This window comes from Pseudozyma hubeiensis, assembly GCF_000403515.1.
Source record: "Pseudozyma hubeiensis SY62 DNA, scaffold: PHS68, whole genome shotgun sequence".
NCBI lineage: Eukaryota > Fungi > Basidiomycota > Ustilaginomycetes > Ustilaginales > Ustilaginaceae > Pseudozyma > Pseudozyma hubeiensis.
In genome coordinates, this window is record NW_012133850.1 from 676,398 (window position 1) to 703,300 (window position 26,903).

General features: G+C 56.5%; 12 protein-coding genes across 12 annotated transcripts; 9 read left to right on the forward strand and 3 right to left on the reverse strand.

Moving 5' to 3' along the window:
• Positions 1–179: 179 nt before the first annotated feature.
• Positions 180–887, reverse strand: PHSY_007132 (pogo transposable element, putative; the record flags this gene model as incomplete). Its single annotated transcript, XM_012337727.1, has 1 exon — positions 180–887. One exon carries the CDS (start codon positions 885–887, stop codon positions 180–182), a length of 708 nt encoding a protein of 235 aa, XP_012193117.1.
• A 45-nt stretch (positions 888–932) lies between these two features.
• On the forward strand, positions 933–4,205 carry PHSY_007133 (hypothetical protein; the record flags this gene model as incomplete). The annotated part of the gene is made up of 1 exon (XM_012337728.1): positions 933–4,205. One exon carries the CDS (start codon positions 933–935, stop codon positions 4,203–4,205), a length of 3,273 nt encoding a protein of 1,090 aa, XP_012193118.1.
• Positions 4,206–4,506: 301 nt separating this feature from the next.
• On the forward strand, positions 4,507–6,189 carry PHSY_007134 (hypothetical protein; the record flags this gene model as incomplete). Its single annotated transcript, XM_012337729.1, has 1 exon — positions 4,507–6,189. The coding sequence occupies one exon, from the start codon at positions 4,507–4,509 to the stop codon at positions 6,187–6,189; it is 1,683 nt and encodes a 560-aa protein (XP_012193119.1).
• Positions 6,190–6,784: 595 nt separating this feature from the next.
• On the forward strand, positions 6,785–7,057 carry PHSY_007135 (hypothetical protein; the record flags this gene model as incomplete). The annotated part of the gene is made up of 1 exon (XM_012337730.1): positions 6,785–7,057. The coding sequence occupies one exon, from the start codon at positions 6,785–6,787 to the stop codon at positions 7,055–7,057; it is 273 nt and encodes a 90-aa protein (XP_012193120.1).
• A 478-nt stretch (positions 7,058–7,535) lies between these two features.
• On the forward strand, positions 7,536–7,784 carry PHSY_007136 (rRNA biogenesis protein RRP5; the record flags this gene model as incomplete). The annotated part of the gene is made up of 1 exon (XM_012337731.1): positions 7,536–7,784. The coding sequence occupies one exon, from the start codon at positions 7,536–7,538 to the stop codon at positions 7,782–7,784; it is 249 nt and encodes an 82-aa protein (XP_012193121.1).
• A 247-nt stretch (positions 7,785–8,031) lies between these two features.
• On the forward strand, positions 8,032–8,574 carry PHSY_007137 (cytokinesis regulator; the record flags this gene model as incomplete). The annotated part of the gene is made up of 1 exon (XM_012337732.1): positions 8,032–8,574. One exon carries the CDS (start codon positions 8,032–8,034, stop codon positions 8,572–8,574), a length of 543 nt encoding a protein of 180 aa, XP_012193122.1.
• A 232-nt stretch (positions 8,575–8,806) lies between these two features.
• Positions 8,807–10,918, reverse strand: PHSY_007138 (hypothetical protein; the record flags this gene model as incomplete). Its single annotated transcript, XM_012337733.1, has 1 exon — positions 8,807–10,918. The coding sequence occupies one exon, from the start codon at positions 10,916–10,918 to the stop codon at positions 8,807–8,809; it is 2,112 nt and encodes a 703-aa protein (XP_012193123.1).
• A 1,254-nt stretch (positions 10,919–12,172) lies between these two features.
• On the forward strand, positions 12,173–12,379 carry PHSY_007139 (hypothetical protein; the record flags this gene model as incomplete). Its single annotated transcript, XM_012337734.1, has 1 exon — positions 12,173–12,379. The coding sequence occupies one exon, from the start codon at positions 12,173–12,175 to the stop codon at positions 12,377–12,379; it is 207 nt and encodes a 68-aa protein (XP_012193124.1).
• Positions 12,380–12,414: 35 nt separating this feature from the next.
• On the reverse strand, positions 12,415–14,910 carry PHSY_007140 (hypothetical protein; the record flags this gene model as incomplete). The annotated part of the gene is made up of 1 exon (XM_012337735.1): positions 12,415–14,910. The coding sequence occupies one exon, from the start codon at positions 14,908–14,910 to the stop codon at positions 12,415–12,417; it is 2,496 nt and encodes an 831-aa protein (XP_012193125.1).
• A 137-nt stretch (positions 14,911–15,047) lies between these two features.
• On the forward strand, positions 15,048–15,260 carry PHSY_007141 (hypothetical protein; the record flags this gene model as incomplete). Its single annotated transcript, XM_012337736.1, has 1 exon — positions 15,048–15,260. The coding sequence occupies one exon, from the start codon at positions 15,048–15,050 to the stop codon at positions 15,258–15,260; it is 213 nt and encodes a 70-aa protein (XP_012193126.1).
• Positions 15,261–16,481: 1,221 nt separating this feature from the next.
• Positions 16,482–19,103, forward strand: PHSY_007142 (hypothetical protein; the record flags this gene model as incomplete). Its single annotated transcript, XM_012337737.1, has 1 exon — positions 16,482–19,103. One exon carries the CDS (start codon positions 16,482–16,484, stop codon positions 19,101–19,103), a length of 2,622 nt encoding a protein of 873 aa, XP_012193127.1.
• A 515-nt stretch (positions 19,104–19,618) lies between these two features.
• Positions 19,619–26,884, forward strand: PHSY_007143 (likely vesicular transport factor; the record flags this gene model as incomplete). Its single annotated transcript, XM_012337738.1, has 1 exon — positions 19,619–26,884. The coding sequence occupies one exon, from the start codon at positions 19,619–19,621 to the stop codon at positions 26,882–26,884; it is 7,266 nt and encodes a 2,421-aa protein (XP_012193128.1).
• Positions 26,885–26,903: the final 19 nt, after the last annotated feature.

Consider the following 26,903-nt stretch of genomic DNA (forward strand, 5'->3'; position numbering starts at 1 on the left):
AGCCAAAAGCCTATGAAGACTGTTGTGTAGTAAGCGGACGATGAGCTACGCGTCGTGTAAAGAGGGTGACATGAGTTCCGAAGATTTGGAAGTGTTGATCTTGAGCACCGATTTCAGGGTCCACTTAGCACTCCTCGAACCACGACGTGGGCATCTCACTCTCTTCCTCGACAAAACAATCATGGAGAGCTGAGATGCTGCCGCATAGATCCGCGCAGAGCGATGTAAGATGCTCTGTTCTGCAACGACACTTTGACAATGTCGTACCACTTTTGGCGTTCATTCGCAAGTATTTTGGTGTTGACGTAGCCGCGTCGAGCAGCAAGCGTCCCGCCAGAGATCTCTCTCCCGACCGATGGAAGCGTCTCGACGGCACCCTGGTCGGCATTGACGTTATACACCTCAGCCAGATACCAGCTTTCGGCAGTCAACAACCGGGTCAAAGCGGACCGTGTACAACGGTCCACGATGCGGTCCAGGAAGCTCAGTTGCAAATTCTGGCCAACGCATCGGCATCGGCCAGTGCTGGAGCAAGAGGCAAATACGATGCGTCGAACAATGTTCTGCTGAAAGGATACAGGCGACCTGATGATAGACTGGAATCGTTTCGCTTTACATCCACGGGCAGACCTGGTCTGATCAACCTCTATCCAAACTCGATGGTGACGAGCCTGGTGTTGGACCAGGAGTGGGACTACGTACATGGTAGAGTTGGGACGGACAGGTTTGTCTGGCTGTTGGTGAACACGAGCATCTTCGTGCCGCTGTTGAAACATGGTGCTGATGGAACTTGCTTTGTCCAGATGACGGGAACGGCGATTAGCGAGCGTTCGGCAAGAACAGGACCAGCGGCGACGGCGAACACGGGCGGTGTCAAGCGCAAACATGATGATGTCGCTTCGCCTGCGGACACGCTTCAGCACGACGGCGGGATGGCACGAACCCTTGAACCGAGTGAGATGCCACATCCTCTGCTCATGCGAAAGAGGTCGAGAAGGCTCGACAGGGTGGATTCAAGGATCAGCGTACGATCGACGAACTCAGCACACGATCTTGACGTTGCTCGGATTCGAGCATCTGCCTGTGGCAGCGCAGAACGAAAGCCATCGGAGATTGTTCTCGTCCGCAGCAGGATGTTCTACGCCCGCTCCTCTCGCAACAAATCCGGTCGTGTCGAAGTCGGCCTGCCCAGCGTACACGTTCTACCCCGATCGTCCAGCAAGAAGGAGCTCGACAAAGTCCTTCCTTCATTCAGCGCATCTTCCAACTCCCGATCCTCTCGCAGCAAGTCCCTCCCACCTCGCTCTGTGTTCAACAGCAAGCACGACCTCAGATCCTCCGAAATGCGATTTCACGAACGACGCACCCGGCACTTGGCTAAGTACGTCTTTCCGCGTCACTTTGGCCTTCACAACGTCTTCACCGGCCAGCGAGACTACGATACCACCACTCAGCCTTTCAGAGACTACACGGTCAGAGAGGTCGAGATCAAATTGCTGGGAGCAAAGCGCACACCTAAGGTGCTGAGACCGGTCCTTCCAGTGTTGGCAAAGATTTTGACCCGGCACGACAAGCTGAATTACAGAGCATTGCTGGAGCGCTGTTGTCCGTCCAGGGTACCGAAGGGGAGGCTGACCGCGCAGGAAAGGCAGCAGATCGTGCAGGATTTGGCCGAGGTCGAATCGATGCAGCAGCCGAGTGTTTGTCAGGATTTGCCTGTCAAGGCTGTGCAGCAAAAGAAAGGCGAGCGGACGGCGCTGGCGTCTTCCACGCAGAACAACATTGTCAAGGCGCAAGCCAGCTCAGCGGGTGAGAAAGATTCGGTGAAGGCGACGTTCGAGCTGGCGCCACCAGCTCCTCGTAAGCCTCGCTATACCAACTACGCCGTGCCCACCACCGGTCAAGTGGTACATTTCATCACACTAGCCATCAAATCTCTGCTCCCACGCGATCTATTCGGCTCGCTGCACAACCAAAAGCTGGTCCTCGCAACCATCGGAGACTTTGTGCGACTTCGACGCTACGAAACCTTCAACCTGCACCAGATCGCGCAATCCTTCCGATTCACAGACGTCGACTGGGCCTTACCTCCCAGTGCGGTGAAATGCAATCGCCGCCTGACACGTCAAGAATCAGAGTCTCGGAAGAAGCTCGTCCTCGAATTGCTGTATTGGCTCTTTGACGGACTGGTGATCCCGCTTCTTCGCACCACCTTCTACATCACCGAGACTGCCGCGTATCGAAACAAAGTCTTGTACTTTCGTCAGGACGACTGGCACGTTCTCTCACGACCTGTACTGGGTCAGCTGAAGGAGTCGATCTTTGAACCGCTGACCAGAGCCGAAGCGCTGTCGATGATGTCTTCGCGCAAATTGGGGTATTCGCACGTAAGACTCTTGCCAAAGGAGACGGGAGTCAGGCCGATCGTAAACCTCAGACGTCGTAGTACGAAACAGGTCCATACGGATCAGCAGGGTGCATCGCAGGAGGCGAGTGGGAAGGCGAAGAAGCTGAAGTCGAGCGCTGCGCTGGCAAAGCAGAGGAAGGAATCGCTGATATTGGGACAGTCGATCAACTATATCTTGCAGTCGGTGTTTCACGTGTTGACGTATGAAAAGGGTCGGATGCTGAGCAGTGGAGGTGATGACGAAGGTCATAGCAGGGATTGGAGGGACGAGGAGGACGTTGGTATCGATATGCTTTCGAGCTCGGTGTTTGGGCCCAACGAAATCTACACACGGCTGAAGACGTTCAAGCAGCGGTTGACGCAGGACCAGCCCGGAAAGAAGCTGTACTTTATCAAAGTCGATGTGAGGTGCGCGTTCGACTCTATCGATCAGGGCAAGTTGCTCGAGATCATCGAAAAGATCCTTTGCAAGGTTGGGACCGACGAAGCAGAAGGATATCGTATTCATCGGTTTGCAAAAGTCATGCCTTCCTCTACGATTCACGATGCCAAGACCCAACAACCAACCACTGGTCCTTCGAAAGCGACCAAAAGGGAATTCGTGCGGCTGGCACGACCCGACACGGAACACATTGACTTTTTCTCCCTCGCCTCGTCCCTCGCCGTCGCCCTCCATGACGTGGTCTTTATCGACTCTGTCACCTACCGATACGAGTCCACCTCGCTCATTCTCAAACTTTTGCGTCAGCACATCACGGAGAATCTCATCAAGATCGGACGCGAGTTCTACCGACAACGAGTGGGCATCCCCCAAGGGTCGAGTCTGTCCACCCTGCTGTGCAGCTTCTTCTATGCCGATATGGAGTCACGAGACCCCTTTTTGAGCAGTCTACGCTCGGATTCTCGAAGGAATATGTTGATGCGATACACGGACGACTTCCTCCTGGTGACGACGAGCAAGAGAACCGCGAAGAAATTCTACCAAGTGATGCGCAAAGGTCACCCCGAATACGGATGTTTCATCAGCCCCGAAAAGACTCTCGCGAACTTCGATCTCGTCGACCCGGACACTTCCACCACTCCGCTCATCCCACGCATCTACACCACCGAATTTCCATGGTGCGGTCTCACCATGAACACCAAAACCCTCTCGGTATCCACCGATCTCACCCGGTATAAAGGTCTCGACATGCGCGACACTTTGACGGTGGAATACAGTCGAAAACCCGGTCTCGCTCTGGTGGAGAAGATGATCCAATCCGTAAAATCACGCTGTCACATCCTGTTCACAGACACGGCGTTGAACGGGGATCGGAAAGTGTACGGAAACGTCTACTCGTGTTTCCTGGTGGCAGCGGTGAAGTTCGAAGCGTATCTGTGGGAGCTGAAACGGTTCAGGGTGAGATTTGAAGCGGAGTTTCTGTGGAGAGCGATACAGAAGCTGGTGGGATTTACGGGAAGATACATTGGGAGCAGAGCTGGGAGTGCGAAGGCGAAGTTTCAGGCGAAAGGTGAAAAGGGTGGAGGAGGCAGGAAGAGGAGAAGGAGTGGGAGGTGGAAGGTCAGCTGTACGGTGAGACCGCATTACGTGCATTGGCTGGGATACGCAGCGTTCTTGACGGTGCTCAATAGGTGGGGTAGTGGCAAGCCTCGTGGTTTGGACAGAGAGACAAGACAGGCGTTGGTGTGGATGATCGAGACGTGTACGAGACAGCCTTCGTTCTCCGTTGCGCGGACCAGACTTGCTTCGGTGGCTGCGAGGACATTGAGAGAGGCACAAGAGTCGTTGTCCATCTGATAGGTTGCAATCATGAACAGTCGATGATCGTATAGACTAGGTGGAAGCTCGTTTGCATTGTGTGCATCGTCATCATCGACGTCGTTAGTTTTTCGAACATGTCAGATCGAGTCCACGCGCGCAATTCCTCAATTTCTGCCAGTCCGGTGCACGTCCACGCTGACGCTGCGCTACGCCCGCGGAGACCAACACTTTCTTCTTGGCTCACCTCCACCAACAACCAATGCCCTATATAAACAACACCACCTTCTTGTCAGCTTCAGCTCGGGTCGCAGCAAGCCCTTACTGAAGACATGCAAGCATGGGAGGGTGCGGGTCTGATGGGTCCTCGATCGACGCTAGCTTGACCGAGCAGGAAGCGGCGCTTCGGCAAAGGCTGGCTGCGCGTAGCGAGCGTGCGTTAGGTCAGGATGAAGTGGGAGGTTCACAGGGTACGAAGCGGAAGCTGAGAGAGGATGATTCGGATGAAATGGAGGGGGAGGGCTCGGGCGGCGCAGTAAGAGGTGTGTCGCCGACGTCTAGGAGCGAATCCCGATCAGCGCCAGCACAGAGCACCACACCGGAACCGTATCAAAGAGCACCGACATGGTCGGCCTTGCGTCGTTCCAACCATCCTCCCATCGCACCATCTCGTAGCATCTACAGCTACGAGCGTCTCAATCAAATCCAGGAAGGTACCTACGGCGTCGTCTTCCGTGCACGACCGCGCGAACCTCTCTCACCTCCTGGACCCTCTTCAGTCGCGGTCAAGAAACTCAAACTACCACCCAGCTCTCTCCACTCTGGATTCCCCATCACCTCTCTCCGCGAGATCTCCACCCTCTCCGCCTCCCGCGATCACCCGCACATCGTCACACTTCACGAAGTGTGCATCGGCAACACCATCGATCAGATCTTCCTTGTGCTGGAATTCATGGAGCACGACCTGAAAACCCTGCTCACCTCCATGCACAGGTCCGCTGGAACCGGATTCGCTCCGAGCGAGATCAAGACGTTGATGTTCCAGCTGTGCGAGGCGGTGGCGGGGCTGCATGATGGGTGGGTGGTGCATAGGGATTTGAAGAGCAGCAATCTGTTGATGGATAATCGGGGGAGGTTGAAAGTGGGAGATTTCGGGTTGGCGAGGCGGTTCGGGGATCCGATTGATGGGTGGCGTGGAGCGGGTGAAAGAGCAGAAGCGGGTGGACAGAAGAGACAGGAGGGGGAGGAGCTTGGGGATGGGGGAATGACCGATCTCGTGTGTACACTCTGGTATCGTGCACCCGAACTCCTCCACCTCAACCTCATCCACCAATCCCGCGAATCTTCCCCTTCCACAAAACCACCTTCCACTTCCACCTCCTCTCATCCTCTGTCCAAACTTCACTCCAATGCATCCACCACAGCACCACCACCACCACCTTCACTTCCACTCTACGACGAGAAAATCGACATGTGGAGCATAGGCTGCATCTTTGCCGAGCTCCTGCTCACCTCCACCGCCGGCGCCGGGCTATTTCAAGGCAAAGACGAAGCCGACCAACTTCGAAAGATCGAAAGCATACTCGGCCGACCAAACACCACCATCTGGCCCGACCTGCCTCTCTGGTCAGGCGTCCTCGCTGCTCAACCTCAACCCTCCAACCCCTCCAGCTCAGCCCTGCGTCGAGAAGAACATCGCATCAAACAAAACCTCACCTCCGCCTTTCACCCTACCAAACTCACACCGGCAACCCTCGACCTCCTCTTCCACCTGCTACATTGGGATCCCAAGCAGAGGATTTCCGCAAAAGCTGCGCTGAAGCACGAGTACTTCACGAGGGAGAAACCAACAATGGCTCATCCCGATAGCTTTGGTAGTTTTCCGAGCAGTGCTGCTGGTGAAAAGCAGGTCGATACGCCGAGTGCGCCGGACAGACGTGGATTGGGCGCGGGGCGGAAGGCGTCAGCGGCGGAAGTGAGGGCTGGGAAACAGTACAAGATGGAGTTTGATTTCACCGGATGAAGTCAATTGGAACACAGCATGGCATGGCATGATATCACAGTTTTGTAATGTACTTTTATCACCTCCTTAACTTTGACTTTTGCTTTCGCATCGCGTCCCAGCCCGAGGCTGCTCCCAGCGTGTATGAAATGGTGACCGGTCAGGTGGAGTTAACCATCTTGAGCAAACTGTCGAAGACACACGGCGAAATGGGCAGACAGTATGTTCAGCTTTCCACGTCTCCACGCGTAACTGAACGCGCAGTATAACTCACCATGGGTACATCGTAATAGTTGGGATGCTCGCCAATCCTTTCCGGACCCCAATATTGCAGGTACGGAATCGGCCACCAGGTGATTGGGACGAGAGAGCTATGGGGGTGGAGGGCTAACAAGGCATGGTCGTGGTTGAAGTAGAGATGGGGCGGGGGACGTGGAGGCAGCGCGTGCAATGCTGGTACTGTTGCGTAGGGTATAGTCGAGTGGGGTGGCAGAGGTGGTGGTGTGCCAGAGACCTCGCCAGGTACGATCGGGAAAGGATACCATGCATAGATCAACTCTGGTACATGGCTGGGATGGCCGAGGCTGTCGATGCCCTGAAAGCGTAGGTCCTGGTGATGCAGCGGGGTCGTCGGACTGGCAGGGACCGAAGCACCGCTCGACTGCTGCTGGTGATTTCCGGACTGGATGGTTTCATCGCCGAAAGAATCGGAGACGAGTGGTGGAGTGTTTTCGATGTCAGCCAAAGTCAGCGGCCAAGACTTGGAGCTGACAGCGGGAGCCTGAGGCTCGACGATCGTAGATGGAAGGCTGGCAACGTGCATCGTGAGACCATGATCGCCGTCAGCATTGGCAAAAGGCATCATGGGAGCGCTCAAAGGTGCGCGTGAATCAGTGCCTAGTGGCGCAATGATCACGGCTTGAGCGCGAGGAAGGCTCACAGCTGCCGTGGCTGCCGCCTGATCGGTGTAGCTCGTCAGCGACAATCTGTCTCTGTCCCAGTCCGCATTTACTTCTTCATCTTGCTGATACTGTGGATCATACGAGAGCCGAGGTTGATAGGTGCGAGATCGCGGCCAAAAGCCTCGGGATTTACCTGCGCCGCGATGCGATCTGCGTGTAGCAGCCTGCTGGTTGTAGTGATGTCCGCCTCGGCCACGACCAGCCTGCTGATGATACGCGGGAAGCGTCTGCTGTTCGTCGGGCACCGAATCCCAACTCGAGTGCCGGTCATGATACTGCTGACGAGACTGCGAGAATGCATATGAAGAGCTGCTATCTTGCCCGTTGCTTCCTCGTGAATGGCCGTATGTACCGCGAGAAGAGCGGGGGTAGCCCGCTCTTCCTCTCGTCCTGCCACCGCCGCTCATGCCTCGTCCTCGTCCGCCTCCCCCTCGTTGGATCATGCCATCCCAAGTAGAAGAGCACAACGTGGACGAGCTCAATGTAGATGAGCGCAACGTAGACGGACCCAAAGTTGAAGACGTCACCATTGGCACGTTGCACTCGGGCCGACTGGGCAAGCTTGCGGCGCTGGGAGTAGCAGGAGCTGCCGCAGCATCTTCTGTTCGAGTGTCGTCCTTGGATCCCATGACGAACTTCACCTCCTCGGGTTGAGGCTCGAAATAAGCCGGAGAGGATGAGAGAGAAGGGTCGAAGGCTGTGTACGGACGCAATTGGGGTTCAAGGAGGCCATTTATTTGGATGCAACAGTCGCATGTGGACGTCGTAGTTCAGGAGATTGACTCCCGCAAGTCACTTGTTCGAGTTCTGCTTTCACGCAGGGGTATGAGGAGAGTCGGATCAGCAGATATGCTGCAGACTGACAGGAGAAGGGAGGAACGTAGAGTCGGGTGAGGAACACATGCGTCGCGGGGGTGATCAGCTTCGTGACAGCTCTCGCATGGGCGGATGCAGCGATCAACAGTCCAATCACGCCGTTCGGAACCACCGTTCACTTCGGAAAGCGACATGCGACAGCCAGAATGAGAAGGTTTCGGCTTGCATGGCCAATCTCACTTCATTTCACCTGGCTAGTAAGGAAAAAGTGGGTTCCGAACAAAGACGCAACATAGTGATGATTCGGCTACGCCGCGGTCGAATGAATGCAAGCTGTGCGAAGGCGGGCCTCCCAAATTGCGGATTCGAGTCGCAGAGCGTGCGAAGGAAAAAATCGCCGCTCAGTCAGCATCTGACTGGTCTGCGCCGGCACACCGCGATCGTCATCTTGGACCGTGCGAAAGAGCCCTTCGGCCTGATGACTGTAGAACCACCGTCGAAGGATCAGAACAACTGTCTCACACGTTCGTTGTACGCTAAGCCTGCCGAAGATCAAGTCACAGGTCGAGATCTGGTCGGTGAATTGGGTGATGAGTTGATCGATCCAAGTACATCAAAGTCAACGTAAAGCGACCGTTTGGATTAGAGTTGCCGTCTATCATGCAGAACACTGTGGGTTCGTAGAAGTTATGCAGAGTGAATTCGTGGGAGCTAAGCAGCAAATGAAAGCCAATTCGATCCAAAAGTGAAGAAGCGAAAATGGTATCTTGGCCAACGAGAGTATGATGAGGTCGTGACAGGTATGGAGGTCTGCGATGCGAGGCGATGTGAGGATCAAAGAGGAACCTTGATCTGGCCGTCTATCTCCTGCCTCCGCCGGTGACCCTGACGAATATGCGGAAGAGAGAGACGGTAAGAACGATGAGATAGGCGAGCAAGCTCACAAATACGAGTCCGATCAGAGAGCCTTGAAGTCTGCAAATGAACGGCTTGCGACTCGGATCGTTCAAGGGGCTTGGTCGATCCGCAGGCGTCTCACGAGGGCCCACGTACGGGCTGCCGTAGTTGACGCAGACGAGCGTCGACGTGAAGTAGTTGTCGAACGTCAACGAAAGCTCCGACGACCAGAGGCAGATGAAGATGAGCTCGACCACGGTGTATGACAACTTGGACTGCACCGTCCACAAGCCGATGGGACGTCCAAAGTACTCTAGCCAGATCTGGAAGCCGACGTGGATCAGACTCAGCGGAGCAAAGATGATGGCCACCAGCGGCGACGCGCCCACCGCATCGTTGGCGCCCTCGCTTTGAAGCACGATGAGCAGCTTGATGGCCACTGCCAGCGTTGCAGACGTGAAAGCGATGTTGATGAGGCGGAAGAGAAGCGGCACGAAAGGGTTGTGGATCAAGAAGTTCTTCCAAGCGGCGTACCACCCGTTTGTTCGCCCCTCGTTGGATCTGATCGTGCGTCCGGATTCCGTTCGTGGAAAGTAGCCAGCCGCATTCAACCCTCCGTGACCACGCTGTTCGGGTTTCCAGGGCGAAGCCCAACCAGGTGTCGCAGGCTGGTGGACGGTAAACACATCTGGGTTCTCTACTCGAGCTTTGAAGGACATGGTCGGGTACTCTGGCTCGTGGTCAGGCTTCTGCTGCTTCTCCAAGTCGCGATCGTCGGCGCGAGTCGTGGAAGTTCCATCCGGTGACGGCGATGCCTGACGCTGCTGGTCGGTGAAAGGTGCTGCGCGCTCGCCGGTGCCAAACTTGGATGGCGACGTGACTTTGGGCGACTGTGCAGCGCCATGCTGCTTGTTGTTGAGCAGCCCACTCGCACCCAGACCTGCCGCCATACCGTTCCACACGCCTGCACCGAAGCCATAGCCGTGATGCGGCTCGTCTCGCTCCCTGCTTGTGCGCTCCTGCATCTCGATGTCGCTGCTGTCGCCGCTGCTGCTCGCGTCGGAACGCGCCGAGTCCGAGTTGGAGTTTTGACGCTGCTGTTTCTTGGCGCTCTGACCGTCTTTGCGATTTCGATTCGCCTTGTTGCTGGCTGTGATGTTGTCTTGCGACTCGGACTTCATCCTCTCGTGGTGGAACGCCATGCGCAGATGATGCTCGTGTAGACGCGAGCGGTACTTTTGCGGCAGTGTGAACGTCCACCACCGGTCGGGCGATGTGCTTTGGGCCTCCTGGGCCTCTGCTTGCTCGACTGCTTCCGGCGACACGGCGCGGTCGAAAGCCGTGCTGGACTTGCCAAAAATCTGTCCCTTGTCCTGCGTCGAGGTGCCCTGTTGAGTGCGTTCCTCGTTCCCCAACTCGGCAGCTGGAAGACTGAGCGACTCGATTTCGCGCAAGGACCTGGGAATGCTGTGAGCTTGCGGACTGGCCATGGGCGAATGAGGTGGGCTTGGAGACTCGTCGCGCGCCCAGACGGGTACGGTGACGATGGTGGGATTCGCTCTGCTTCTCCTGGTGCCTTTCGCACTGTGTGAGCGAGGCTCCTTCTTGGTGGAGCTGCTGGCCGCCGATGCACGACTGGACAAGCGGTGATGACGATGACTTGAGGCATGGGATTGCCTATTGGCGGCGTCTTTCCTGCCATGCAGCGATGCTTTTGAGCCGGCGGAGGGGGATGCGGTTAGAAAGTGGGAGCCGGCAGCTGGCGACGACGGTAAAGAAGCGTTAGCGCCTCTCCGTTGATTTGAGGGAGTAGCTTGCAAGCTCTGCTCGTCGAACTGGACAGAAGGCGCCATGACGCTGCCAGGCCTGCTGTGAGGTTCGCCCGGGTTGCGACTGGGTCCGGCATCGTTTCTGGAAGCCGCAACCGTTGTGGACGACGATGGCTGCTCCGTGTCTCTGGATGACTGCTTGTCTGCTGATGTTGCTTCAGATCGTCCAATGAGACCATCGAGGTTCAATGCCGGGGCGAGACCAGAGAGTATCCCGGACGAGTGTGAACCGTCCTCGGACGACATGTTGCTGGTTGTCGCAACTCGTAGTCCACTACTTCGTTGTCGGGTCGAACGTCGAGAGCTTGTTGCAGATGCCAGGTCCGAGTTGCGTCCACGCTCGCGAGTCAGATGAAGCGGGGCGGATGTGGATGGCTGGCTGGCTGGCTGACCGACTGACGACCCGTCGTGGGCGATTGTGGTACCAGCGAGCTTGTGCTCAACGTTGACAAGGGCGGCAGTGGGAGACTGGAAGGTGGTGAGAAGATAGGGGATGAAGGAACGTGCAAGCGGCAGAGACAAGTCGATGACGAGGTGGGATATTTAGGAAATGGAAAATAACAAATAGAAGTAAGCAGCACAGCCGAACGCAGCAGCATTTCAGTTCGCCAAAACAGAACATGCAGCCCCAGCTCACTTGCGCAGAACACAGGCGGAGTCAACGCCAAGACATTTGTTCTCGTCTGAGGCCCTTCCATCTTGCACATCCCCGCACACCCTCGACTGATTTTCCTTGAGTTTCAGTGCCTCCCACAGTCGCACGACAACTGTCGTCGGTCACATTCTGTAAGGTCCTCTAAAGTGAGAGCTATCGGTTTCTTCCGATGGCAAGTTGCGTCAAGTGCAGGCTTCAGATGTACGGCATCGAATGACAGTACTTACAGCTCTGTTTTCCGATATGTCTGTTTTATTAATATGCTCTATTTAGCGAATTTATCGTCAGCTTTCTGACAGTCGGTGGTGAGGCCTCGATTCACTGACGCGGCTGTGAACTCACACTCGCAGACAGGGGCAAAAATATCCCGATTTATTAATTATAAAAATAAGTGTACTCGAGAGATAATTGACGTAATGGAAGAGGCAGCCAGCAGCACGTGTCTCTGGGCGACAGCTCCTCGAAGCCTAGCGCTCATCATCGATGCAATGTGCTGAATCTTGCCATGCCTTGAGCCTCAACGTTGCACATTTCATCGTTGCACACTCTGAGCTCAGGCAACGAAAGCAACGTTGCACTCAAAGCACCGCATCCGTTGCGAAAGTGAGCGAGCTTCTGATAGGCACATCTTGAAAAGCTCGTAAGTTTTTGCAGAATCTGAACGAGCGTACAGGTGTATACAGAGAACCGGGACCATGTAACGAGTCTGTTGTTGTATGTATGTTTGAGAGAGATACCAAATGATAACGAATCAAGGGAACAAAGAGACGGCTCGCACCGTGTGAACCAAAGAAGCGAAAGTCGAAGACAAACGAATATCGAGAACATGCCATGATGGTGTCGAGATGCGAAAGTCGAGCATGTCGATCTGCGCGACCAGAAGCGTCATCCATCAGGCGAAAGGGGAAGGGAAGAAAGAGGGAACGGGGAAGGATAACAGTCTGGAGTATGCTGAGTCCTCCTCGCCCTCGTACGTCGACATCGAGCACAAGGGCGGAGGACAAGGTGGACAGATGATGCGTAACGATGATGTCGCCGCAGCGTCCTTTTGAGAAGTGAGGCAGTGGAGCTTAGCCGGACCGCAGCATTAGACGGCGACAGGATTCGACTGCACGACCGCCGCAAAGTCGAGCATCGGGGCAGCCGAAGACGACTGCTTGGGAGCAGCAGCAGCGCCATTGTTCTTGGCCTCGGCCTCGCGCGTAGAGGTGCTGCCCTCCTTGCTTTCGTCGGATGATGCGGCAGCGCCAGTGGTCTTGTCGTCAGCTGCAGGCGCCTCGGTCTCCTTGACAGACTCAGGCTGCTTCTTGACGGGCGCAGGCGCCGACAGAATGGCCGAAAAGTTTGGCCTGGCCATACCGTTGGCGCTGGGGGTCGATGAGGCCGCGGCAGCCTGACCGTTTGAGAGAGCGGGGAAGTCGGCTGCGCTGGGTAGACGCTGCTGCGTAACGGGCTTCTTCTGTCCGGCGCCGTTCTGACCAGCCTGGCCGTTGGGTCGACCGTTACTGTTTTGGTTGGCGCGCGGGCGAGCACCATTCTGCTGGTTCTGGTGACCTTTTCCGCCGCCCTGGACGCCATTGGGCTGAGGTTTGGCACTGTTTTGGCGATTGCCAGCAACGTGACCGTTGGCATTGCCGTTGACAGTGGGCTTGGACGGGATCGACGCAGGGATGCGGTCGCCGTTGGTGGAAGCGGCCGCGGCAGGCTTGGCTTCATCCGACTTGCCGGCAGCAACCGGAGCGGCAGCACGCTTGCCGTTGGCAGCGCTGTCAACCTTGGAATCGCTCTTGTTTGCTGCGTTACCGTTCGAGCTCGTTGTCTTTGGCACCTGAGTGGAAGCAGCGCCTGTGCTTGCGGGCTTGGCTGTGTTGTTTTGCTCTTTCTGCGTCGCGGACGCAGTCTTGGGGGAGGCAGTGGGGATGTTGACGTTGGCTGCTGTTTCCGTCGAAGCAGGCTTGTCGGCCTCGTTCTTGTCGGCGGCGCTGATGGTAGTCTGAGCCGAAGCCGGGGATGTCGACACCGTGACGTTGGTGGGAGCAGCGGGAAGACCATTGCTTTCGTTGTTGACGGGTGTGCTGGAGTGAGCAGCGCTGGTGCCGTTGGCCATCGAGCCTACAGTTGGAGCGCGGGCGCTCTTGGCGGCAAGCGCGCGGTTGATGGCGCGAGCTGCCTCGATAGAGTGGCTCGAACGGCCGGCGTTAGGCCCGCGCATGTCGGTGCCATCGGGCAGAATGTGCGGGAAGCGGCAGTCCTCGCCGTGCTTGCATGCGGAGCGAGCAAAGAAGTGGCAGGCGGGACGCTCAGTGGAGCGCTTACCAAACTCGGCTCGCGAGCCGAAGCTGCCACCCATGGATGCGCCGCCTCGCCTGGCGCCCTTGTTGCCGCGGTTGAAAGTCTGCGAGCCGCTGAGGATGCCGCCGTCGATGCCGACGACGCCGTTCTGTGCGCCAGGAGCAGGCTGGAAGGGTGCTGCGTGGTGAGCCATGAAGGCGCTGAAGGATGTGGGGGTGTTGTTGGAAGCGCTGGCTTCTGGCGAAGACTTTACTGGCTCGGTGTCAATGACGGTTGCCTCGGCAGTGGGCGCTGCGCTGGTAGTGTCGTCACCATCGACGGGGACGGGGACGACGGAGGCGCCTTCAATCTCAGCGGCGACCTGCTGCTGGCCGTCGTTCGAGGCAGATTCAGGCTCGCCCTGCACCGCCTGATTCGGCTCGAAGGGTTGGCGCGATTGCGCAGCAAAGTGGTTGGCGTAGGCATCGCCGTCGTTCGAGTGCGGTGCGTGTGCCACGTGATGAGGAGGCAGCATGTGGACCGGCATGGGAACGCCGGCGTGGGTGTATTGGATAGGCATGGGGGGCGCCATCGAGTAGAAATGCTGCGGTGGGCCGTAAGCAGGGTAGCCGTAAGCGTGGGACTGGTAGAACATGGGGGCTTGACCGGGCGACACGGGACCTGCGTTGGGTGATGATGCTGGCATGGCGACAGGGTGAGCAAACATGCACTTGTCACCGTATCGGCAGTTGGGGAAGAAGCGGCACGGAATCATCTTGGCGACTTCAGGAGGGGGAAGGCTGCCAGAGGCGCTGTCCTTGTGCGAATGACCGCGGTGCTCGGGGTTGTGGGATGGGTCGAAGAAGGCGTGCTGAGGCTGGAAGGGGTAGATGGGTTGGGACATGGGGTGGTGGAGGGCATGCTGCTGGTGCATGGATGCGTCCATCTGGCCCTGGTAGGCGGGAGGTTGCACGTAGCTGACAGTGCCATCTGGGAGCTGCTTGCCGCCGTGCGAGTCGATGACGGGTGCGCTCTGGAAAGCGACGGACTGAGTGTGCTGCAAGGCGTTGTTGATGACGGAAGCGAGCTCCTGGTTGTGCTTGAGGGCGTCGTCCTGGGCCACCTCGACAGCATTGGCGCCCTTGGCAAGAAGCTGGGAAACCACGTCGACGTGGTTGCCTCGAACGGCGTGTTGAAGGGCAGTGAGACCGGTGTCGTCGCGGGCGTCAATGTCGAGAGAAGGCTCCTCGAGGAGCGAGCTGACGAGGTCAACGTTGCCTTCTTGAGACGCCTGGAAGAGGGTAGCGGTCATGATGGGCGTGAGAGTAGATATGAAAGATGCAGATGGGAAGGGCACACCTAGGCCTCGCTCCCACTGCTCTTGCTGGATTGGAGTGGACTACAGCGAGCTGCAAATCTTGACTTGGGTTTTGCCTGACGAGCGTCGATATGAGTCAGAGCAGGCAGAAAAGTGCGATTCCTGATGCTGGTCGAGTGCTGTTCGAGGACACAGTCAAGATCGTAGGAAAGGCGAAGGAAGTTTGGCAGACAATCCGATGCTGCGACGAGCTGATGCGACGAGCTGATGCGACGATAGACCGAACTGGAGGGGAAGAGAATAGCGCCGCCCTGATCGAAGGAGAGCTGTGGAACGGAAGCTGAAAATATTGAGGAAAGAACAAGACAGCCGCAAAGGAGAGAAAAGAGAGGGAGAGAGCCGCAAGGAGAGGAACGATGCAGCTTGCGAGGATGGGATGAGCTCGAAAGTAGAGACAAAGATGAGGATGTAGGGCCGAGGCAGAGGATGACGAGGAGGTTGACACGCGAAGAGTATGGCTTGAGTGGTCTGACGACAGCAGCAGCAGCAGCAGCAGCAGCAGCAGCAGCAGGAAGAAGATCTTCTCGTCGGTCTTCCAGCGCCTTTCTTTTGTTTTTGGGGCCAGGAGAAGAATGAAAAAGCTTTGAGTGCACTCTGGTTGGCAGGGGTGCGGGTCGCTTTCAATATTCAGCTTTCTTCAGCTCGACATGCTCAACTTTTTCCCTCCGCTTCCTCGCTTGTGCAGATCAATTTTTTTTTTACCCTTCTCCCGCTCTTAATCCAGTTCTTCTTCCTGTGTAAATTTCTTCTCGCCGGCTTGCTGCAAAATTTAGCTCGCAGCACACCGCGATGCGAGGCTACTTCGGTTGGAGCGAGGCATCGGAAGCCGTTAGAGTTCTGCGGCAGCGTGCTCGGACGAAAGTACCCGAACAAATATCAACATGGCCTTGCTGCTGACTCTTCTCTACCGGCAACCGGCAACGCGAGCTGGCGACGACGTAACAGCGACAAAGAGAAATTGCAAGTATGGCAGGTCTGAGGAGCACGCACAGGCTTCTTCCAATCGTGCGTTGAGTCACACATTCCATCAGCTGATATATCGACTCGTGCTGTTGTTCCGTTCCCGGATAGTATGGTTTCGTAGTTTCCAGAAACGATTAATCACGAGAGGAAAAAGGCGATGGGAAAAAGAGGGTGAGAAAAGGACCCTTTTTTCCTCTACTCTGGCTAGGTGAGCGGATCGTCCGACCGAGACCTTGCCTGCCTTCAGGAGCGATCCCTGTCTCGCACGGCTGTGTGTTGTGTCTCGTTGAACTGACTTATTTCTTCCAATCCTTCTCACCTGCAACGCTCGCTGCAGCACGCAGACGTCCTCCTCAAACTGCTACCTTACGTCTCCCCATCAACTTCAAAGCAGCTACAGGATCTGCGTCTCATCAACGACCTCCAAGGGCTTGCCAGTCAACGACCACATTAGGCCCCAGCGCAGGTGGCTCTACAAGTTATTCATGCCGAGGTAGCGTCGCATCGTCACACAGCAACGACGTCGAGGCGAGTGCTCAACCATGGTGTTGTGTGGCTACAGTCGGCGGCACCTTGTGCCTGTCGCTCGAGACCTGGCACAAGGCACCTCAACAACACGATCGATCGCTACATCCCGAGTCGCGACGATCACGACGCAATCTGCTGCGACTCGAGCAGACCTGCCTCATCAGAGCAGCGCCAACAAGGGCGCCGATCATCAGCGTCACGACAGCTGGTCCTTCTTCTTTCCCGATCACCTTTCATGGGCGCAGAGGCCACCGCCAGCATCGCGAGCCAGGCATCCGCTGGTCAAGAAGCTCATTTCAGAGATCTATAGCACCTCTCGCGCTCCATCCGCCAACCGTGTCTGGAAGGCCTACACGGACTTAAAAGAGTCGTATGATGCCAGCTCGACAGCCTCTCCTTCTTCCGCATCGACCTCTCTGCTTTCTCAACTCGAGCCAGCCCACCTGCAACATGTTCTGCGCTCCATCGACCCTTCCGTAGCCAAGACTAGGAAGCTTTCTCGCGCCGAGGGCAAGCGTCGACAGAGCCTGCGGCAGCAGCAGTCCTTCTTAGCCTCCGGCAGCATCCCGTCAAAGATCCTGCTAGTAGAAGCACACAACGCTCGACATTCGGGCAAGATCTTCGATGCGCAGCATCCTGTGCGCGAGTACATGCGTCGTGTACAGATCATCTTCAGAGACATGAGGCTTCATTCTTCCATCGTTCGCACCACTAGCTCTGCCGTTGAAGCTCTGCCCAGTCTCGCAGACTACAACCACGTCCTCTCACGTCTCGCCTCTGGCGGCCATATCGGACCCATGTCATCTATCTGGAACGAAATCGCCGGCGCTTCTTCTAGGTCAGGGTCCGTTGGCCTGCAACCCAACATCCACACGTACAGAGAGCTCATGATCGGGCTCAGCCGACATGCCACCGAGCAGATTGAAAGGGTGCAGAAGGGCGAAGCCTCCAAGCTCTTTGATTATTCGGGCAAACGAAGGGAGCTCGACAGATCGGCCAGAGCTGCCGCAACGGGCATGGCAAGGTTCGGACAGGTCTTGGCTCCTTCTGCGAGAGCTGCAGCCATCTTGGCAGCGCTTCGCACCATGGCTCTTCTCAAGGATATGAGGGATCACGCAGTAACGCCCAACCAGATCACGCTCGATTTTGCGGCCAGGACACTAAGGCTTGCGGGACACATCGATGGCATTCACTTGCTCATGCAACAAGCCTACGGCATCGATCTCAGCACCCTCGATTCGGCGGACGCTGCGCAGAAGCAACAGCAAGGCCCTGCTCCTACAACGCACACACTCAACACCATCCTCATGGCGCTTGGCGAGCAGGCCAGTGTGCCGGAGATGGTATCGACCTTCGAGACCCTGGCCAAGCCGCTTCCAGTGAAGACGTCCGATGCAGACGCCGCTGCTTCCGCCGAGGGTGTTTTTGCGACCAATTGGAAAGACATCTTCAACAGCATGCGGAATCGCGAGGCCGAGGTCGCGCAGCTGGGCAACAACGCCGAAGAGTCTAACATCCCAGAAGTGTTTGCTCCTACCTATCCGCATCGCATCTGTCCCAACACAAAAACGTTCGAGATCCTCCTGCGCCACTGCTGCGTTGAGGTGGACCCACTTCGGTCCCCCGTGGCTCTGAAGACGGAATCCAACAACAGCTCTGTGGCCACGCTTGCCCGGGAAGCTACCGAGTCGGCTCTTGCCGAGATGCAAGACGGTGGACGGCGTGCCGCTGAAATGGAGCGCAGGACGAAAGGCGCTTACGCCTTGTTTGCAAAGAGTCTTCTGTCCGAAGCCTTGGACAGATCGAATGACCTTTTGCGCGTCACCGCTCGAAATCTCGGCATTAGCTACGAGCGTGTGGAACAGACGCATTTGGCGACCGACTCTGCACACGATACTGCTGCTGAAGGAGCCGTCGACGCGGCCGATTCCCTGCCGCGTCCGGAATACCTGCGTTTCTCGGTAACGCATGGCCGAGCGATGGATGTCGACTTTCTGCCGATCCTCGAGCCACCTCATTTCTCCATCACCGATACCATGGTCGAGCCGTTCATCTCGCTCGCATCTGCGCGCAAGAACATGGGCGAGCTGCGCTGGATCCGTGCCATGCTATCCAAAGCTTTGGAGAACAAGATCGCAGAAGCCCAGATGATCGCCACAGCATGGCAAGTCTACAGTGCGCGCTATTCCAAGGCGCGCCAACTCGCATCGAGGCAAGACGCAGACAGCCCGTCTGCCTCTGATGAACTTCAAGACTTCGCGCCTCTGCAGCTCAACGACCAAAAGCCTGGTGAGATCTTTGCCTTCCTCAATCGATTGCGCCAACAGCATCGTTTGGCTCACAAACAGGCGCAAGCTCTGGAGCAGGTGCTTTACGACAAACTCGACGAGCGTCTGCGTGGTCTCGCGACGGCTAGAAATGCCAGGCAGTGGCAGCGAGCACGCGCACACCGAGAAGAACGGCTTCGAGCCGAGAAGCAGCGGCTCGAAGATGAAGAGCGCGAGATGGAACGCAAAGCGCAGGCGGCTGAAGCCCGAAGGCTCAGAGCGCTGCAGAAGGAGCAGCAGGAGGCTCAACAGGCTTCCACCGATCACGCTCGTTCCCACATAGAAATCGCCTCGACTGCATCGGCGTAGGAGATTCAGCTACAACCTTTCGTCAATCGAGACATTCAACTATTGAGATTTCATTCGTGGATCATACCAGAAACGGTACCGGTTTGAAAGCAAGTGATTGTGAGCTAGTGATTGAAAGCATGCGCTCAAGACTGAGGTGTGCCAGGCTGCTCAGAGCCGCTGCGCACTCAAGAAGAAGCGAAAGGGTCCGATTTTGCCCACTCTGAACTCCGTCGCGTGTCAATTCAGAGTTGACGTGTAACACGGCTTCGGAAAATCCGTCAACGCACCGGCCACTTGGAGCGGTTTTCGGTGACCTGCAGCTGCTTTGCTGTTCTTCTCAACCAACAAGGTGCTCGACGCTGCTCTCCACCGTCACTCATCTTCGACCTCGGCACATTTGGGCTCTGATCAACGGCTTCACCAACCTTGCGCACTGCTTCGCGACTACTGATGGTCTCAATCGTTTCAAGATCACTTTGATCTCTTCACGTCAGCCGAGAAGAGTCCGGTGAAGCTACCTATCCTCCAAAACGATGGCCGATGCAGAAGCGGCCGAGCGAGCCGCAAAGGCAGCTCGTGCCAGAGCCAAGCTGAAAAAGCATCAAGCGCAGAAGAAGGCTGCTGCAGAAGCCGAAGCCGGCGCAACCGCTAGCCACGCCGCCAGCAAAGACGAAGATAATACTCTGCCAGCAGACCAGAATGGTACGGCAACGCCAGATGAGGCTGCATCCACGACACAAGCTGTCGCGGCCGAGCCAACACTAGGGAAGGGCGAGGAAGCTGATCAGACCTCCGCAGTGGCTTCTGAGGACAGCGTACAGCTCCGAGAAGCTCAAAGCAAAATAGACACTCTGACCTCGCAACTCGAGACCACAATGTCTGATCTTAAGAAGGCGAACGACCAAGCGTCATCCCTCGAGAAACAGCTCAAAGAACAGCAGGAAGGAGCGCGTACGTCAGCAAAAGCGTCCGAAGACTCCAACAAGGCAGCAACGGAGGAACTCAAAAGCGATCTCCAACGACAACAGTCGAAGGCAGCGGAACTGGAGGGCGAGCTTCAGAAACAGCGCGATCTCCTGCAGACCGCACAGAAGGAAGCAGCTGAATCTAGAAAGGCAGTGTCCGACATGGAAGCTTCGCGAAAGAAAGACGCCAGCGAAGCAGCGGCGCTAAAGGAACGACTTTCTCGCATCGAAGCAGATCACGAGAAGGCTGAAGGTCGGTCTTCACAGCTCGAAAGCGATCTATTGGCTCTTCGACAGGCAAGCGACAAGGCGTCATCGGCTGCCAAAGATACGGCAGCAGAGCTGAAGAAAGCCCAAACTCGACTCAAGGACGCCGAAGCAAAAACCGCTTCGGACGCCGCACTTGCCAAGCAGCTTCAACAGGACAAGGCAAAGCTTGAAGGCGATGCGAAAGATCAGCTCAAGAAAGCAGACGACCTTCGGAAGACCGTCGATGCTCGGGAAGCGACCATCCAAGACCTGGAGAAGAAATTGTCCGACCCCAGCAAAGCCAAGCAGATCGATTCGCTCAAAGCGCAGGTGGCCGAAGCCGCAAAGAAGATCTCCTCGCTGGAAACCGACTTAAGTAAGAAGGACGAGAGCCTTAGGAGTATTTCTTCTGATGGCGAAAAACTGGCAAACCAGATCAAGGAGCTCGAACGGCAGGTGCAGACGTCGGCTACATCTAAAGCTGCCCTTGAAGCCAAGCTCACGGAGGGAACAGATCGCGAAGCAAAGACGAGCTCGATCCTGCAAGAGACTGTCTCAAAGCACACCGCGCTCGCTTCGCAGCATCAAGAACTCGAGAAGCAGCACACTCAGGCTCAAGCTGATATCCAAAACTGGAAAAAGAAAGCACAAGAGCACACCGAGTTGCTCGCGAAGAGCGACAAGGCTGCCGCGAGCGCCAAGGATCGCGCCGACACTGTCGAGAAGCAGCTCGCTGCGGTCAGGAAGGAGAAGGTTGAGCTCGACAGCTCCCTTTCTGACGCAAAGAAGCAGGTAGAGTCGCTCACTCGACAAAAGGTTGACCTAGAAAAGGCAAGGGCAGATGCCCTCAACACCTCCGAGAAGTCGGACAAAGAAAGGGCGAATGAGATCTTGGAGCTCAAGAGCAATGTGAGACAGCTTGAGGAGCAGGCCCAGGAGGCTCGCAAGACGGCGTCTCAGCTGCTCGAAGATGCAAAGTTGCAAGGCAGCAGATCTGCTCAGGAGGCGCAAGAGCTTACTGCTTCGCTGAAGGATTCGCGGGCCAAGCTGGAGGCATTAGAGACACAATCGAAAGAGCGCGACGGCCATCTCTCCACGGTACAGGCCAAGCAGAAGTCGACCGAAGAGGATCTCGCCTCTGCTACTCTGCAAGCACAGAAGGCGGCCAAAGAGCTTGACGAAGTCAAAGCCCGTTTGTCGTCCACTGACAAGGAGCGCATGGAGTCGCTCGACAAGATCAAGGGTCTCAACGACCAGCTAACGAAAGCACAAAGCGATAAAAAAATGCTCGACACGTCAGTCATTGAAGTCAAGGCCGAGCTTGAAGAGTCGAAGCAGCAAATCTCGTCCTTCCAGACAAAGGAGAAGGAATGGCTCGCGAAGCACAAGGAGCTTGAAAGCGCCAACTCAATGGTACTCGAGGATCTTGCTTCTATGCGGAAAGAGCTTGACACCCACAAGACTAGCAGTGCTGCAACGTCTGACAATCTCGCTGCGTTGACTGGCAAGCACGACCAGGCTCAGAAAGACTTGCAGCTAGCGCACCAGATGCTGCAAGAGGCAAGCGAGACGAGCTCCGATCGTGAGAAGCAAGTCGCTGACTTGACGTCCCAACTTGCTTCAGCCAAGGGCGAGACTGACAAGGAGCGAGAAACAGTCAAAAGCTTGCGGACCAAGTTCGACTCGGAAGTCAAGGCTCGCAAGCAGTCCGACGAAGCAACCAGGCGCACTCAGGCCGATCTTCAAGAGGCGACCAAGCGAGGCGATGATCTAGACAAGCGAATTCAATCTCTCACCTCGGAGCTTGACAGAGCCAAGTCTGACCATCAGCAGGCACAGTCGACCGCTGACGATCGACGGAGAGGCCTCGAGTCTGCCAAGAGCGAGGCCTCGAAGGTCAGCAGCGAGCTGAAGGAGACGAAAATCGCGCTCGCCGAGGCAGAGAAAGTATCGAAACAGCTTCAAGGCGAAAAGTCGGCGCTCGACCAAGCGCTCGCAAATGTGCGTGAGGAGAAGCAAGCCACCGAGAAGAAGCTTGAATTCCTCATCTCCGACCTCGAGAGCGCCCGAAATGACCACCGTGACGCTGTCAGCCAATCCGAGCAGCACAAAGCGACCTCCGAGACGAGAGAAAAGGAGCTCTCGCAGGTCAAGCAGAACGTGCAGGCTCACGAGGCGACGATCGGCGACCTTCGAGGCATACGTTCGAACCTCGAAAAGGCATCTGCGCAGCTGGCCGAGGAGAAGGCGAAAATACAGAAGCAGCTCGAATCGTCACAGACGGACGCGCAAACTCACAAGGCATCTGCGGAGGCCAAAGCCAAAGATATCAAAGCGCTGGAAGGCAAGCTGTCGACTGCTGAGGCAAGTCTGACCAAGGCGATGGATGAAGCAGCTAAGACCAAAATTCGTGGCGATGAACTGCAAAGCAAAGTTCAAGCTCAAGCCAAGGACCTTGAAGCGTCCAAGTCGGAAGCTCAGGCTCACAGAAAATCCGCGGATCAGAAGTCTCAGCAGATCAAGTCGTTGGATGCTAAGATTGCCGACACCGAAGCTAAGCTCGCCAAGTCTTCTGACGAGGTCGCTGCGGCACAAGCGAAGATCGCTTCACTACAGAAGGATGTCGAGGGCAAGGACGAGGAGCTCGAAGCGTCTCGTGACGAAGCAAAGGAGGCCAAGTCTTCCGTCGAAGCGCTCATGACGGATGTCACTGCGCTCAAAACCAAGCTCGAGGATTCGGATGCCAACTTGTCCAAGATCACGAAGGAAGCAGCTGCCTCCCAAGCCCAGAACAAGGAGCTTCAAAGCGCGCTCGAGTCGAAAGGCCAGGAGCTTGAAAGCAAGACCTCGGAAGCAGTTCAACACAAGTCTCAACGAGAGCAGCTCGCGCTGCAGCTCGAGACGGCTCAACGGGAGCTCTCTGCGCACCAAGCTAAGCTTCACGATACAGAGGCAGCTCATGCCGACCTTTCCAAGCAACACGAGCAACAGACAGCCGCTCACGAGGCCACGCAAGCTGAACTCAAACAACAGCGCTCGCTCGTCGCAAAGACGTCCAAGGATCACGAGCAGGCGCGGTTGGAGGCGAACGAGCTGTCCGAGACCCTGAGGGCTTTACAGAGCACACATGACGATGTGCAGCAGAATCTGCAGGACGTTGAGGCTCGGCACAAGACGCTTGTGGTTCAGCACGACAAGCAGAAGGAGGCAGCTGCGGTCCAGTCAAAGGAGCTCGAAGCGGCCAGGACTAAGGTCACCGATCTGGAATCCGAGCTATCAGCGTCCAAGGCCGCCCACGAGAAGGCGACGTCTGAGCTGGAGGACAAGACAGCGCTCATACGAGACCTCGAAAGCAAGCTCCTAACGTCGAGTGATGAGATCGAGAAGCTCACCGAACGAGCGACCAAGGGCGAGGCAGGACTCACAGCAAAGCAAGCAGAGTTCGACACGCTGCAGAAGCAATCCGAAGAGCAAAGTGAAAAGCTCAGGTCGCTCGAAAAAGACCTTGCAGCTGCTCAAAAGTCGTCCAGAGATGCAAGCCTGAAGCACAAGGCCGCTGTCACTGCTGCAAGCAAGCAGGTGGAAGCGCTGAAAGCAGAGCACGAGAAGGTGAAGGAACAGCATGCACAGGCTCTCGCCACTATGTCTGAGGAGCACGATAGTGCGGTCAAAGCTGCGGCGGAGGAGCTGGAGAGAGCTGAAACCGAACATGCCGAGCAGCTTGACAACGCTGAGAAGAAGCGCCGATCTGATGCTGACGCTGCGTCGAAGAGGTTAGAAGAGGTTCAGGCAGAACATGCCAAGGCCTCCGCGCAGGCGGCGGAAGAGCACAATGCTGCTGCGACGGCCGCTGAGGAGCGGATCGGAACTCTCCAGTCCGAGCACGAGGAGACGAAGGCAAAACACGCCGAGTTGACAGCGGCCAGCTCAAGAGAGCTGGATCAGCTGAAAGCGAACCTCCGCAAGGCCCACGAGGAGCACGAGAAGGCCAAGACCGAGCATGCAGACTCAGCATCGATCGCGTCCAAGAAGCTCGAACAGCTCCAGTCCGATTACAATGCAGCCAAGAAGCAGCACGCCGAATCGACGTCAAAAGCCGCCGAAGAGCACGAGGCATCCCTGGCTGCCGCTTCAGCTCGCTTCGAGGCCCTTCAAACTGAGCACGACAAGGCGAAGACCCAACACACCGAGGCGATGCGCCAGGCCTCCGCACAGCTCCAAGACCTCCAAGCTCAGCACAAAGCCTCTCAGACCGAACACAAATCAGCCATCCTCTCAGCAACACAGCGATTCGACGAGCTCAAATCCGCGTACGAAAAGTCGAAAGTCGATCACGCAGATGCGCTCGCTCGGGCCTCCTCAAAGCACAAGTCTGAAGCCGACGCTTTCGCAGCCGAACGAAGCGAGCTTTCCACCAAACTTGCATCTCTTCGCAAAACTCACGATGCAGCCGTCGCTTCCCACCGTTCTGCGCTCGAAGAAGCTTCGGCCAAAATGAATCAGGTTATCGCCGAACACAATGCGGAGCAGCAGGCGAGGGAGAAGGAGATCGCTGCGCTGAAGAAGTCGCTGGAGAAGGTAAAAGGGGAGAGGGATCAGCAGATGAAGGAGCATACCAAGGAGATGGTGGACTTGAGTCAAGGGTTGGAGGATGCCCACGCGAAGATCCGGGAGAAGGAGGTGGAGCTGAAGAGGCGCAATGAGGAGGCGGAGTCGGTGAAGGGTGAGTTGGATAAGGTGCAGAGGGATCTGAAAGCGAGAGTCGGTGAGGTTGATGGAACGAGACAGGAGGTGGATCGACTCAGCAGTGTCTTGGCGCAGAAGGAGAAGGCGCTGGCTCAGAATAACGAGCGTATCATGGCTATGCAGGGTGACCACGAGTTTGCCATTCGAGGCAAAGAAACCGATCTTGGTGCTTTGAAGAAGCAGCTCGATGAAGCTGTGGCGAGCCTAGCTTCGCAGAAAGCGGCGTTCAAGGCTGCTCAGGCCGAACATGCTTCTGTGCTGCAAGGCAAGGATAAGGATCTCGATGCTCTGAAGATACACATCGACGGAGCAAAGAACGACCTCGCTGCGCGAGAAGCAAAGATCGAGTCTCTCAAGGCAGACCACACGTCCGCGCTGGAAGGCAAAGACAAGGACATCGACGGCTTGAAGAAGGAAGTCGCTCAAATTCAGTCCGCTCTCACTTCACGCGACGAGAAGATCCTATCTCTCCAAACCGATCATGCTTCCGCACTCGAAGCCAGGTCCAAAGAGCTCGCATCTCGTGACGAAAGGATCAAAACGCTGCAGTCCGACCATGCTTCTGCCCTCGCCGCCAGTTCTCGACAACTCGAGACCCTGCAAAAGCAACTAGACGCCGCCTCCAGCGACCTCCTCTCCCGAGACGAGAAACTCTCCTCCCTCGAATCCTCCCACGCCGCCAAAGACCTCGAACTCTCTAACCTCCGCACCACCCAATCCCAAACCTCTACCACACTCTCCTCCGCCCAAACTTCCCTCTCCGCGCTGTCAGCCGAACTCAACACCCTCAAGGTCGAACTTTCCTCCACCAAGTCGAACCTCGCCCAACGTGTCGAGGAGAGCACGGCTTCTGCGTCGAAGCTCGAGAAACTTGCTGGCGAGATTTCGTCGTTGAAGAAGAAGCATCTGACGGCCAAATCTTCTGCGGAGGCGGCGAAGAAGGAGAATGTGGAGTTGCGAAGTCATTTGGAGAAGGTGCAGGGAGAATCGACCAAGGTGAAGGGGGATGCGGAGATGAATGTGGAAGCGTTGAGGTCGGAGTTGGAGTTGATGAAGGCGAGGGCGAAGGAGGCCGAGGCGAAGCTTGCTGGTGTGAGAGAGGAGTTTGAAGGGGAGATGAAGAAGGTGCAGGAGAAGAAGGCGGATGAGGCGGAGGATGATAAGACGCTGTTCAGCAAGGAGCATTTGGAGGAGGTGGTATCGATGCACGAGCTGGAAAAGAGCACGTTGAGATCCATGATCAGGAAGCTGGAGGCGAGCGTATTCGAAGAGACGGACAAGGCTCATCGTGCCACGCGTCGGGCGATCGATCTCGAAGAGCAACTTCGCAAGACCTCTTCAACACCTTCAAACAGAACGACCAACGGCGAATCTACGGCCAAGAGTCACCGCCGCAGCGTCACCAGCGCACACATCCCTTCCCTGCCCTCTCTCTCCGAACAAGAACCTGCCTCCCCGCCTCCCCTCCCCTCGCCCTCTCGAAGCGAAACCAGCACCGCCTCTTCCTCCACCACTCCCGCACGGATCGGCATCCGCACCCTCGCAGCATCCGAACTCCCCCTCCCCCCCTCCCAACGACATCGACGACGGGAAAGCCTCCAGATGCTCGCAGCTCGAATTCAGCCTTCCGTCAACCTCTCGTCTCCACCCCTTCAATCCCTTCCGCACTTCCAATCCGTCACTTTGGCGAGCAAAGGTCACACACCTTCGAACAGCATCACCGCTACGCCACTCGCACCCAGCACAGACGGCTCAACCAAACGCGCAGGTAGACACGAGTTTGCCAACGACGAACTGCTCTTCTGCGCTTGCTGTAGAGACGATCTTATCATTGTCTGATGCTGCCGTCATCAATACC